The sequence below is a fragment of the Buteo buteo genome, chromosome 28, assembly GCF_964188355.1.
Source record: "Buteo buteo chromosome 28, bButBut1.hap1.1, whole genome shotgun sequence".
Lineage (NCBI taxonomy): Eukaryota > Metazoa > Chordata > Aves > Accipitriformes > Accipitridae > Buteo > Buteo buteo.
In genome coordinates this window covers 634,778-647,459 of record NC_134198.1, presented here as the reverse complement: position 1 = coordinate 647,459, position 12,682 = coordinate 634,778, and the positions used below count along the sequence as shown (strand labels likewise).

The 12,682-nt window shown below is 42.6% G+C and overlaps 1 protein-coding gene and 1 long non-coding RNA gene across 18 annotated transcripts in view; one reads left to right on the top strand and one right to left on the bottom strand.

The window, feature by feature from the left end:
* Window positions 1–561: 561 nt before the first annotated feature.
* Window positions 562–4,760, bottom strand: LOC142045515 (uncharacterized). Of its 2 annotated transcripts, XR_012654630.1 has the most exons (3): window positions 2,700–4,760; window positions 2,035–2,120; window positions 562–1,274 (listed from the first exon to the last, which is right to left on the bottom strand). It is a non-coding gene; the product is annotated as an uncharacterized LOC142045515 (long non-coding RNA). The 2 variants fall into 2 exon arrangements; XR_012654629.1 differs by having other exon boundaries at window positions 2,035–4,760.
* A 49-nt stretch (window positions 4,761–4,809) lies between these two features.
* MON2 (MON2 homolog, regulator of endosome-to-Golgi trafficking) overlaps window positions 4,810–12,682 on the top strand; it is a 93,607-nt gene continuing 85,734 nt past the window's right edge. For 15 of the 16 annotated variants that reach the window (XR_012654612.1, XR_012654613.1, XM_075059034.1 and 12 more), the window contains exon 1: window positions 4,810–5,022. Coding sequence is in view for 13 of the 16 variants with exons in the window: in XM_075059034.1 (XP_074915135.1) it covers window positions 4,912–5,022 (111 nt within the window). In the remaining 3 variants the exon portion in view is untranslated. Of the gene's footprint in view, window positions 5,023–5,488; window positions 5,787–12,682 lie in introns of those variants that run through there. The other variant, XM_075059038.1, reaches the window with a different exon arrangement.

The following is a 12,682-nucleotide window of genomic DNA, read 5'->3' as shown; positions in this document are numbered from 1 at the left end:
TGTATGGCTTCCTTGTGCTTACACAGACCTGTACAATGCACAGGTTCTTATAAAGGACTCCAGGAAGTATTTGGTATTAATCCATCCCTCACGCTCTTTTAATTTAAAATTAACTTTGCCTTTTGGTATCAGTATCTATGTTCAATCTACTAGGAAGCAAAGTTTTCTCCATCATGGCTCTTAACTCTGCAGTACAAAAAACCACCAGGGACATCTGCAAACACCTTTACTTGGCCACACAATTGATGATATTTCCTATCCTGAAGTTTATTTAGTAGCGTTACTATGTATAGGTTCGTACCAGTTACAAAAGCATACAAAAGGAGTGTTCGTAAAGCGAACTCAAGAGGAAAAGCCACAATTCTTCTCATCAGCATGAAACCAAATCACTGCCACAGTGAAATCTGTCAGTTTTGCCTCTGTACAACGTGGCGACAGAACCCCGTGCTCATATTCAAAGCCTGCATTGATTGGGATGGGCTGTAAACACCTGAAATTAATACAGCTGAGTGCTATCCCATGTTTAATTGAATCAAAATGACTGATGCGCATCATTTGGAATGAACATGAACACTGGTTCCAAGAGGTAATTTAATGAATCACAATAGGTCTCATGAGCATTTTTGTTGGTCAATAGGGCCATAAAGCTACAGGGAATTATTTCAGTCACCCACTGCCCATCACAAAATAACATGTAATTAAATAACAAAGCAAACAACGACGTAATAATTGCAGCACAATACGAAGTTAGCTTAACACCTAATGAGCATTTTTAGCTTGCTAGTCAAAAATGTGCCCTCAGAGATGTCCACATACACTGCTCTACTTTCTGACTCAAAAGCGACTTGAATTGAAACTGAGGCATTCAAAACATATCAAAAGACAGGCAAGCACTTCTACTCAGGTTTAGGAATACGTACAATAGTATCTATGGCAATGCAAGGCAACTACAGTAAGGCACATTCACAATCAAGTCAGTGTCACTTAAAAGGATCCTGGCTAGTTTAAGTAGTTTAACTGCTCTGGTTTAGCTTAACTAATAAATCTTCTGCTTTTACAAAAGGCATACATCAAAACAGTGAGAAAGATTATCTTGTGTTTAAGAGGTGCGCCTGAGACTCAGGCATGTGTGTAGTTCCCAGTTCTCGTATTCAGCAGATCTTTCTGCGACAGCAGAGTTTCCAATTCTGCAACCACTCGTATGATTGATTTCCAAACCCACGAGCAATCTTGCTGTGTTTGGCTGGCAATGCTGAGCAAGCTGCGTGTCAAAGCTGGTAGTTGAAAAGATATATATGATAAATGTAAATGATAAAAGGTGGAGTATGCAAACAGAACAAATTTTAAACTCAGGCACTGAGATTTAAGTATCAAACACAGAATGGCCTTCAGAGAAGATGGAGGCTGCACTTAACCTAAAAAAACCCCCTTTTAGTTAACAGACATGTTGCTTATTAAAGCAGTTCTATACCCAATTTCCTAAGATTCTGAATTACAGCAGGTCTCACCAAATTCACAAGTGCTCTGCTTGGTTCAAAAAGCGTCACAATATATAAAGAGAAATTATGTGATACTAAAAAGTCATAATCTCAATTTTAGAAGCCGAAGAAATTCCCCAGAATACATTGTTACAGCATTCCAAGATTAATTTTGCATTCCAGTACCGTGGTTTGGGTACTATTACAATTGTGTGTCCATTTTTGTCTGACATAGTTAAAGAAGGGTGCTGTTAATATACAGAGAGGACAGTGGATGACTGAAAGCTAAACACCAGCCATCGTAACAGACAACTAAAGAGCTGCAGTAACATTTTTTTTCATGTATCTCAGCAGACTAATAAATCTAAGATTTTACAATGTAACAAGAAGAGAAAATTATTTTAAGAATCAAGAATGTTAATATTTTTTGCTTATGATGGGAATAGCATATGGTCCTTCCTTTCCTGATCTACAAAACAGAGCATTGAGCAAACTGAGATTAGTGAAAAGGGTGGAACATCAGCCAGAAAGAGCTTTAAAAAAAAAGTTACGTTACAATTAATAGAGGTGGCAGGGTTGCTGTCAAGCTGTTACAAATATGGAAAGCCTCTAGCCTGCTCCCAGTTCTAAGCCACTACACACCTGGAATAAGAAAAGATGGATAATCAGCAGGTACAAGCTAGTATGATAAAAATAATTAACATCATGAAATAATTTGCTTTTTCTCAAGAAACCATTATTTTACGCAAATATAAATTACAACACAAAGAATACATAAAAAATTTTTTCCTGAGATGTGTAGTAGTTTATATTCCAAAATATTTGTCACTACTGTTCTTAAATATTTTTACATTTTTTTTACACATTCCTTTAACAAAAAAATCATATGGCAACAAGTTGTCAATTTTACTCAAATGCAGTAATCATCTATTCCCTCAGTACTTTTACTTCAGAAGTTGGCATTACTCCGTGAGGAGGGGCAGAAAAATGTACTGCTATAGCTTTGATTAAAGGAAACATCATCCATCTTTCATGTAGGTTAACTTCTCAGGCATTCACAAAGTAAGAGTACTCCCTCCCCGTCCCCCCCCATGCAAACTGAATGTTTACAGTAGTGTGGTTAAACAAAACAGTAAGGTTTGCAGGAAATTAGTATGCACGTACAATCTAATGAATACCGATTTGCTTGTTTTAAATGTGATTAATCTCAATTTTTCTTACTTGTCTCACCATTGTTAACAGGCAAATATGGCCATATGACAGTTTTCCTCATCTTCCTCCTTTTGATTACAGGGATAATAATGACGGTGGGATGCTTTAACTCGAGATGTAACATTCAGACAAATTCTACCCAAAATACTTGCTCCCTTTTCATAAGAAAGGCAGTGTTATAGAACAGTTAACTGACCCTCATTTCACAAGAAATTTCAATAGTTTTAGTTTAGGCAGACAGGCAGATTCAGGAAGTACCAATAACCCCACAGCTCCCCAAGTACGGTAAATAGGTGGAAAAGTCCAAACAACAAAGAGGAAGTAAATCGTTAAAGCTTACCTAAGAAATACCTATGCATAGTCAATAATTAATTGACTCATCCTCCTAGCAAATCATCCATGTTTCTTATGAAGGTATTTGGACTGGTCTGCGAATTGCCATCAGGACTGAAGCCCAGAATGGAAGCACTTAGGACAGGAAAATCCTTAGGAAAATGCTTATTGGTTAAGCACGTAAATAGTTCTACTGAAGACAACAGTCTTGGTTTTTTGCTTTTCTTAAGTAAGCATATAAAAATCAAGGCTTTTGAGGATGCACAGACCAATGCCTTTTGAAAGCGTAACAATGTTACAGAATCATGGGTTTGATTTTACTGAACACAGGCTGAAATCCTAACTCCTTGTCTAAAGGCACATCAAGTTCGACCACCAAATTCAACTGTGCCAGTATTACAGGCAGTTTTAAAACGTGACATTCATTCACCCAGTTCTGTCAAGTTAACAGCCAGTAATTTGAAAACGATGTACAAAGAAAGATCTTAAAGTAATAAATCACTTGGAAAGCAATCCTGTACTTTTTGCCCTCACAAAGCACAGCTAAAGATTTATGTCTAGAGCTACAGCGTACAATGGGAGTGTAGAGGCCAGTGGCAGCCTGTTTACCGTGTGATTTGCAACATCCTTCACAGTAAATGAACCCCAACATCCAAGTGGGGATGCTCAAATTCAGGAGAGGTTCTTTTCCCTTTTTCACTGCAAGACACAAACAAAAACAAGGATAAAAGGAGATTTTAGAACGTTCTCTGAATAAGACACAGGACTTCCAGGGAAGTCTGAAGAAAAGCCATTATTTAAAATAATTTTAAATAGTAAGGTGGTAAAAATTTACTCTCCTCTGTTCTGATTCTTCACCATTTTTCCCCTGAGATTCCCAAGTTTAAAGGCCACAGACTGTAGAAACTCAGGCACGTTTTCCAACTGCCTGCGTCTATGGGAGGGTAAGAGAACCGTGCCACGTTACAGCTAGGCAGCCACGGCAGTATGAGATTCACAGCCACCAGAATGTGGCAAAAGCACCGCCGCAGGGACCGAACCCCTCGTGAAACGCCAACTGTTGGACGACGAACACTGTCCCACGGCAGGGAGCTCCGCGGCAGAGTTACACGGCCCAGGCCGCCCGGGAGGGAAGCTCTGGCCGAGGCTGGAGTGAGTTACACCGTCCAGGCCGCCCGGGAGGGAAGCTCTGGCCGAGGCTGGAGTGAGTTACACCGTCCAGGCCGCCCGGGAGGGAAGCCCTGGCCGAGGCTGGAGTGAGTTACATGGCCCAGGCCGCCCGGGAGGGAAGCTCTGGCCGAGGCCGGAGTTACACGGCCCAGGCCGCCCGGGAGGGAAGCTCTGGCCGAGGCCCGAGTTACGCGGGGGGCGTGACTGGCAGCAGCGGCGGATGGCGGCCGAAGAGCTCCCGCTCCTTGCTCGGGTGCCCGCTTTTGGGACGGGGGGAGTTACAGCAAAGCCGTCGGGGGGACGCCGGAGGGAGCCGGGACCCCCCGCCCCGAGAGCCGGACTCGGCCAGAGCGGCCTCTGCCAGCCCCTCGCCGGGGCCGGCGGCCGCTGGAGGCCTTCACCTCCCCGGCCGCTCTTCGCCGCCTCCTGCTCCCGCCTTCCTGCCGGCCCGGCGCGGCTTAGCGGGGAAACGGCGGGGAAGGGGCGACGGTCCCCGTCAGCCGCGGCCCCGGCCCCGCCGCTCTCCCCGCCCCCGGGCCGGCCGCGCGGAAGCGGGCTGACGCGCGGCGCCCGGCATTGTGGGAGCGGGGGGCGGCGGCGGCGGGGCCGGGTCGGCGGCTGACGGGTTCCGGTGTCGGGCGCAGACGTGTCGGCCGGGGCCGCGGAGCGAGAGGCGCTGTCCCTGCCCGCTGGGAACGGCGCCCGGCCCGGCGGCGCCATGTCCGGGACCAGCAGCCCCGAAGCCGTGAAGAAGCTGCTGGAGAACATGCAGGGGGACCTGCGGGGCCTCAGCCTGGAGTGCCGGAAAAAATTCCCCCCCGTCAAGGAGGTGAGGGGCGGGATGAGCCGGGCCGGGCCTGGGCCGGGGCGGAGGGGGCCTCCCTCGCCGCGGGGCCCGGCCGGAGCGGAGGCTGCCGGCGCGCCCGAGCCCTCCGCGCCTTCCCGGGGAGAAGCGGCCGCGTCTGGCGCCGCCGTCTCGGCGTCTCCTCACGGGACTCGCCCGCGGCGGGCCGGCCGCCGAGGGCCCGGGCGGCCCGGCGGGTCCCCCCCGGGTCCGTGCCTTGCCCGTGGCCGAAGGCCCCGGCTGTCTGGAGCCGGCGTGCCCTGTGCCCCCCTGCTGCGGGCCTGGGTCGGCCGGGGCTCGCCGCGCGGACCGCTGGGGACGGCCGGCGAAGCCCCGGGGCTTGCCCGGCTTTCCGACGGTATGGCCGCCGCCGAGGGAGCTCGCGGGGAGACGCCGCAGTTCAGGTCACTTTTTTTCCCCCCCTTTGTAATAAACTCACGCCAGTAGGATGGCGTGTCTTATTTTTCAAACCTCAGTTTACCCCGGGTGCGGCTTGAGACTTCGGTAATCTCGATGAGCAGGATCGCTTTAACTGAAGTGCGATCAGAATTTTTCTCCCTGATTTAAAGTATACGTTTTAACCGTGTGCTTCTCTGGCGTGTTTATGCGGTCAGTTCAACTTTTTCCCTGTCAGTAGTTTGCCACTTGCCGTTTTAAGAAATATTTTTTCTCTGCAACGGTGGGACGAAAAAGGCTAGTTATTAACTCAGATTAAGCTGCAGAACCAGAAGGGTACCTGGAAAAATACGGTAAGGACTCTGCCGGTTTGGAAGAAGGGAATTGCGTATGTAATGTGACTTTAGTTCCAATTTAGTGATGGCATATTTAATATTGTATGAAGTATTATGCACTTCAACAGATGAATCGAAGCTAATGATTCTGAAAGGTGTGAAGCGACACACTGTAGCAGAGCACCTTTTATATGACTGTAGGTTGCAGAGGAGTACCGGTGTGTTTGAGAAATTGTGTGTGGTCACAGAAAAACAAGAGAAGGCTGTGATCGGTTCTGAGAAATTGTGTGTGGTCACATGTAAATAAGAAAAAGTTGTGGTCAGCCAAACAGAAATCTGTGTATCTGTTTTGGAGGGAAGCAGGGGTGCCGCTTCCACTTTCTCCCGTGTAATACTGTGTGACTAAGTTGTTTGGTCCGTGAGCAAGTTTCCCCACCGTGTTAATGTTTACTTTCTTCAAGATCCACCAAGGAGATGGGCAGTGTAATTCTTAAGCTAGTATTTTTAGTAATTCTTCATTATATTTGCCATGCTGAAGGTTAGAGTAACTACTGCATGTGCAGTTCTTGATACTTGTTCAGCATGTTTATCATATTCTCGTGTAAGTATGACTTCTGTGTTCCCTTTTACATCTCAACAGCAATTTGCATAGCTTACTCCATTAAAAACACTGAAAAGTTTTTCACTGTTGTCTGGAGTTTGGGTAGGTTTATGGAATTGTAGTGGAAGGTGTTTATAAAGAGGTGGGACTCTTTCTGCTATGGGTTGTGTGCTCTTACAGAGAGGTCTGAGGTGAGAGCAGTCCTACAGTAGGATGTATGATACGGTCGCAGGAAATGATCTTAGTTCCTCACTTCTGGAAGCCATTTTTTTGTTCTAGTTATAAAGGAAATGGGTGTCCTTTTCTGTCAAATCTCAACTGCTAAACAGGTATTTTAATTGCATGCATTTGGTCTGATCCTGATTAGATTTGGCTAGACTGATTGGGGGAATAGCGTGTTCTTCTTACTGGTTTGGAACAGCACCAGCTTTTTAAACCATGTTTAAACACAGGCTTCATAAAACAAATTCCGACTACTTATAATCTCACTTTTTTACTTGCAGTGTAACTAGACTCTCCTCGTCACTACCACATGCACTGTAATTTATGAGTTTATCTTGCAGCTGATATGTATGCTTCCATAAACTTATTGTACTGTGATAAAGCTATTGAAAAACTCCTAGTCCAAATCTAATAGTCATGAGCTGTGTTATAGTTGTCAGATTTGATAGGTACTTTATGAAAGTAAACTGCTTCTAATAATCTTTCCAATTTCTGACATAATCTAAAGTTTTGGTCACAGCTATCTGTTATCATCAGCTATTTCTAAAATGATTTGTCTGTTCTGTTTTTTTGATATTTACATTAATACTGTTAAAATTCTGCAAAATTAATTTAGCTCATAGGTTTGCTGCTGATAAAAGTAGTAGTGTAGTTCTCAGTTCTACTTGGTGCTCATATGACTAATTTGAGCAAATCCTTTTTTAATTAATACTGTAAGGAGTTAGAAAGTGGTATGATCAGAAAAATAGAGCCTGCTTTTTTTTTTTTAATTAAATAGGGTTTTAGTTTTCATTTTTTAAAGATCTTTCTAATGCATATGTTATTACACACTAATGCCATATCTGTTAGGTATATAGAGAGACCAAAACAATATTAAATGATTCCTTTAACAGGCAGGTAGATGACAACTGAAGAGCTTTATCGGATTTTTGTTTGGTTTGGTTTGGGTTTTTTTTTGGGGGGGGGGGGAGAAGTGGGTGCAGCAGCAAAGGGGACAACTGGCTGTGGGATCCCACAGACTGTGGGATTTAGACCTTATCCTCAGTTAGGGGCTGGAAGTAAAGTCTTAAACCCTTATTGGAAATGGAACTTGAACTCTTCACTGTTTTAAACACTTTAATCTCATATTTTTCTATTACGTCTGAGTCTGTAAAATTTTCTTAGTAGGTCACATTTATGTGGAAATCATGTAGTTATAGGTCAAGTCACTTACAACAGTGGATTCTGAGGTTTTTGCTGACTCTCTGATAATCTGTTAAAAAACATTGAAATTACTGAGTTTCTCCCAATGTTAAACTTATGACACAAATGTGTGGCAAACTTCCTTCCCCTTACTTAGGGCTTTTGACTAAGAAATAACAGAATGTATTGTTGGCCCCAAAGCAATCCACACCTCATTTTTGCTCCCTATGACAAATAATACCCGAGTAGGGTTTTCCTAGGTGGTGCCGATTAATGCATTGAGAATGGGAACTGTAGAAAGGATCTGTGCCTTTGAAATCATGTTGCTGATGATGTTTGGGGATTAACTAAGGTGCTAGGCTTATTTCTTAAGGGTGTGGGGAATACCAGTTGCTATTAGCCTTCAGACCCATGTCTGTTTGTTGCTAGGTGGTTTTTCTGTTTGATACTTTCTCAGATCAGCACTGACTACAGAAGTATACTAAGCATGAAAGCTATATCCTAGGACCAAGGAGTGATTTGGTGGTTATGTCTGTGATACGCCAAAACTGTTTATATTGGCAGACATACAAATAATGACATTGCTGAAAAACGCATTCGTATTTTCACAACACATTTCTATTCCCCAGTTAGAAAAATAGACGCCAACCACAGAGGTGATAGAAGCTCTCAGGGCAAGTGTAAATTAAACAGTGTCTTTTGGAGCTTGAAATCACAGAGGATGAAGCAGTCTTTGGTACAGGCATCGGCTGTGCTCATGTCGTCTGAAGTAATCTGGCATTTCTCCTGGAAAACAATACTAATTGGTCATTACTCTGTTGTTTTTAATAGGGTGGGCTCTAAGCTTTGCTCTGTACTAGAGCGCCCTGTGATGCTTCTAACTTTGGACTAAGTTGCATGGCACATACATAGAGCTTTATAAACTATTTTAACCTGCTAGTGACTGGAGTTTCGGTCGCCTGTGCTGGGTGTGTGGGAAGCCGGAGGTGCTCTCTGTAGTGAACTGGAGTAAGAATTTTGTCTTGTCACAAAATTGAGAATAGTTTAGTGTGCTGAATAGGTTACCTGCTGTTTCTTATTACTGAATGAAAATACTGTTCTGTAAGTTGCATCTGATTGGGTTAGATAATTTCACTGTGTAAGAAACCTTAGAAATACAAGGGGAAAATATTTATAATGAGCAGAAATAATGGAGTTAAAGGGAGAAATAAGTATACCCCAAAAGTTCTTCTCAGCCTGAATCCCAGTCATATGTATCTCCTTGCTGTTTGCACAGACCCAGTCCAACAGTCTCGGCTTTCTACAAGTAGGCTTGTAGTCTCTATGTTGACTCAGGCTTTTTTTCTTGACTTTTAAATAGCAGTAAAAAGCAAAATTTGCTTAACAAAACACATGAAAAAGTTTAACTGTTACCCAGCTCCCTGCACAGTTGCAGTCATGCTTGTGCTGGTAGGAGAGGGCAGGCGGGGTTGGGGCGGGCAGGGGCTGCGTCCTCCCGTGGTGGGATCAGCTTGGCCTGGCTCAGACCCGTCGTGGGACAGGCTGTGCCCTCTGCTTACCAGTTGTGTAATGGATTGCAGGTATGTTTTGGGACGTTTGCTGCTGCGGTGATTTGGAATAGTAGGGCTGGAAAAGCAATAGTGTTCAACTTCCCTCAACCTGGAAGAGCAGCACAGTTTTAGCTTTGAATACTTTGGTCTGTTGAAGTGCTCTCTTGAGACTCCTGAAAGATAGCTTTTGGTAACCTCTCTGTACTGTTTCTTTTCCACATCTTTGTTTGAAACAGCAGCATTGCTTTTGTTCAACTATTTATTGATTTGTGTATGCCTTTGGCACGCAGACATATTTTTGAAACTGTATTGTAAATTAATTTGCTGTATCTAGGAAAAAATAATAGAATCCAATTTTGCAATGTTATTTTCCTTCTTTTATAAGTAACTCTACTTGCAGGCAAGTAACCTACAAAATTCTTTGGGTGAAAGTTAAAGAATCCAGATTTGAGTGACTTCTGGATAAAGCAAACTTTATATTATTTAATTACAGTAAAAGTAATGTGGGCTAGCTGAGCCAAGAGATAGGATTTGCCCCTTCTGAGGGGCTATCTGTTGTGTTCTGTGAACAGTTTTTTTTCATGCATTTCTTCCTTTGGAGTCCGCTCTTGTCTGCACTGAGTGACATACATGATGGTTTCATTGTCTGGGTTAAATCATTCTCATTTTGGAATGATATGCTGATCCTGAACGTATCTTAGGGCTAATGCCAAGAAATGAGTTGGCAAGCTTGTCCTTTTAGGGAACCTCTCTGATGTCGTTGGGTAGCTGTATGAAACTAAATATGAGGATGTATTGCAGAATTTAACGTATGTTAAAAAGATACCGATCAGTTAATTGGGTTTATATTGTCGAAGTGATCATCAAGATTCCTAATGCAACTGGAAGAGTTAAAATATGTGTGAATATTTGCTGTTTGTTCTGTAACAGTAACAGTATTTCAGCAAATCCGTTGAATGTAGTGCAGTACACAAATCAGAGAAGGCTAAGAAGGAAAACGACCTGTTGAAATGCCTTATGATTTGGGCATTTGAGTCTTGTGTATCTTGCTGTAGTACTGGCATTGTATAGTTTCAGAGAGCTCTGCGTTCATGCTACTCTGGTGGTAAAAAGGTGAGCCAAATGGACCTGCCAAAGAACAAACCTTTGTACATAGACCACTTTCTGTAGGAGTAACCAAGTTTTAGGGTTTCCTGCTTTATTTTTTTGAATAAAATGCATTAAATAATTCTGACACTATAACCTACAGGGAACTTAACCTACACTGAACTTTCCAGGTTGGTTAATTTTCAGGTCTTCACAGCATTAGTTCAGAAGGATGCAAATACTGTGGAGTTTTTTGTTTGCTTTAATGGGTATTAACTTAACTAATATTTTAATGGTTCTTTTGAAATAGAGAAAGTATGTTCTGTAAAATGTATATTGGCATGATTAGGCAGCTTGCACTCAAGCATGTGTTTTGTGCATGTGACTGGAGATTATTCTGTAGCATTCTTTAGTTGCCAGGCTGTAGCTGAGCTGGTAACTTGAAACAGGTGATCCCTACTATTTCCTACAGTTCCTTTTATAATTCCTGATCTTTTCCAGTTGCTGTGTGTGGCTTCATGTTTGGAATCCATTAATTTTACAGTGTTTTTTATTCAATATTGATCTGTGTACAGCAGTATTTTTTCAAAATTATGTTTTTAAAAGTGTACTGTTATGTTTCTAGGGGACTGTCATCTATACAAATGTGTTCTAAGTGTCAAGATATATTATTCATGTCATCATCTTAGTCTTTGGGTAAGAAATGTCACGTTCAGAAATGATGCTTATCACGCACATAGACCCGATTTTTCCATCATGTAATACCTTGCAATTTAATGAGTAAAAAAAATGACAAAACTTTTCTGTACCTCAGTCTATCTGTAAACTTTTCAAGTTAGACTTCAGTGCAGATTAAGGTGCCTAACTTCGGGTGTCTAAGCTCCCTTCATTGATAGTGCAGGCTTGGTTTGTTAAGGAAATACTGTCAATAGAGCCAAATAGCTATTCAGAGGATCTTGTAGCCAGAGGATTGATTCACTCTGTTACCTAAACATTGGGTATCTTTGTCACTTGAGATGCATTAATGAGTCTTCCTTGTCTTCCAGCAGCTGGTCCAGAAGAGCATGGGCCTTCTGCTGTCTGCAGGCAGTTGTCTCCGGTATGGAGGTCTAAGCTTAGATCTCTGTATTGAGCCCCTACTAGCAGGTCAGCTCAATTGGCTTAAGGAGAGGCTTTAAGAATTAAGGAGCATTCAGTAGAGACTAAATCTCTACTCTGACAGGAGTCTAAATATTTAAATTTGTGCATCCTAATCTCTGATTGAATCCCCATCTGCCTCCTATGGCTTCCTGAAGATTATACAGGAAACCTGTAGCAGAAGTTGGAAGTTCTTGGTGACTCCAGTTCTCAGCTAGTGCCCAAATTGTTGACTGTTGTTTCGTTTTACCAGGCGCTGGACAAACAGGCATCGCTGTCTCTGACTGGGTGATCCTGAATATAGTATTTGTGGCAAAGCCTCAGGAGTTTCCTGGTCCCATCTGTTCTGATCAATAAGCTGAAGGAGAAATTAGTTTGAACTTCAAGTGTAAATCTCCTAAAGCTCTGAAACAGGGTTTTGGTGGTGGTGTTTGTTGGTTTTTTTGTTTTTGTTTTTGTTTTAATGTAGAATGATGATTGTTGTGAGAAAAGTATGTCATGAAAATTCGAGTGCTCTATTTCAGTGATTTATAATCAGTTGTGTTGTACTTGACGGATCGCTCAGAAATCCACTAATGGTAGACATGGGCTCTCTCAAGATATCCATACACTACGTGTATATGTATTAAAGAATACTATGTATTAATATACTACAGTGTATATATATATATAACTTATATATAATATAATGCAACATACAGGGTACATCCTGATTCTATCTGACTATGGATGAGAAGTGTAACTTAAGAATTTGTTGCTAGTTAGCTATGTTTCTTCTGTATCAAGTCTTGGTGAGCTTTTTTCTTTGTTTACATCATTGCTGTTCAGGAATGAGTTGTTTTACGTTATTCATTCTGATTTGTTCTGTTCGTTTATATGTGACAGTTTTTCCAGCTGAGGTGTAATATTTTGATTGTCAAATGAGAACTCCTGATATTAAATTTTTGCATTGCATTCTCTTTACCTCCACCTTCATGTCAAGTGAGTTACATCCAGAGACAACAGCTCTGAAGCAATTTAGGTAGCACTGGCACCTCTCCTGGCATTATTGACGATTAACGTTCAGGATTCTGAATTGGCTGCTGATACTGCACACTGACAATTTCAGAAGATTAATGGAACAGAGGAGTAGTCGC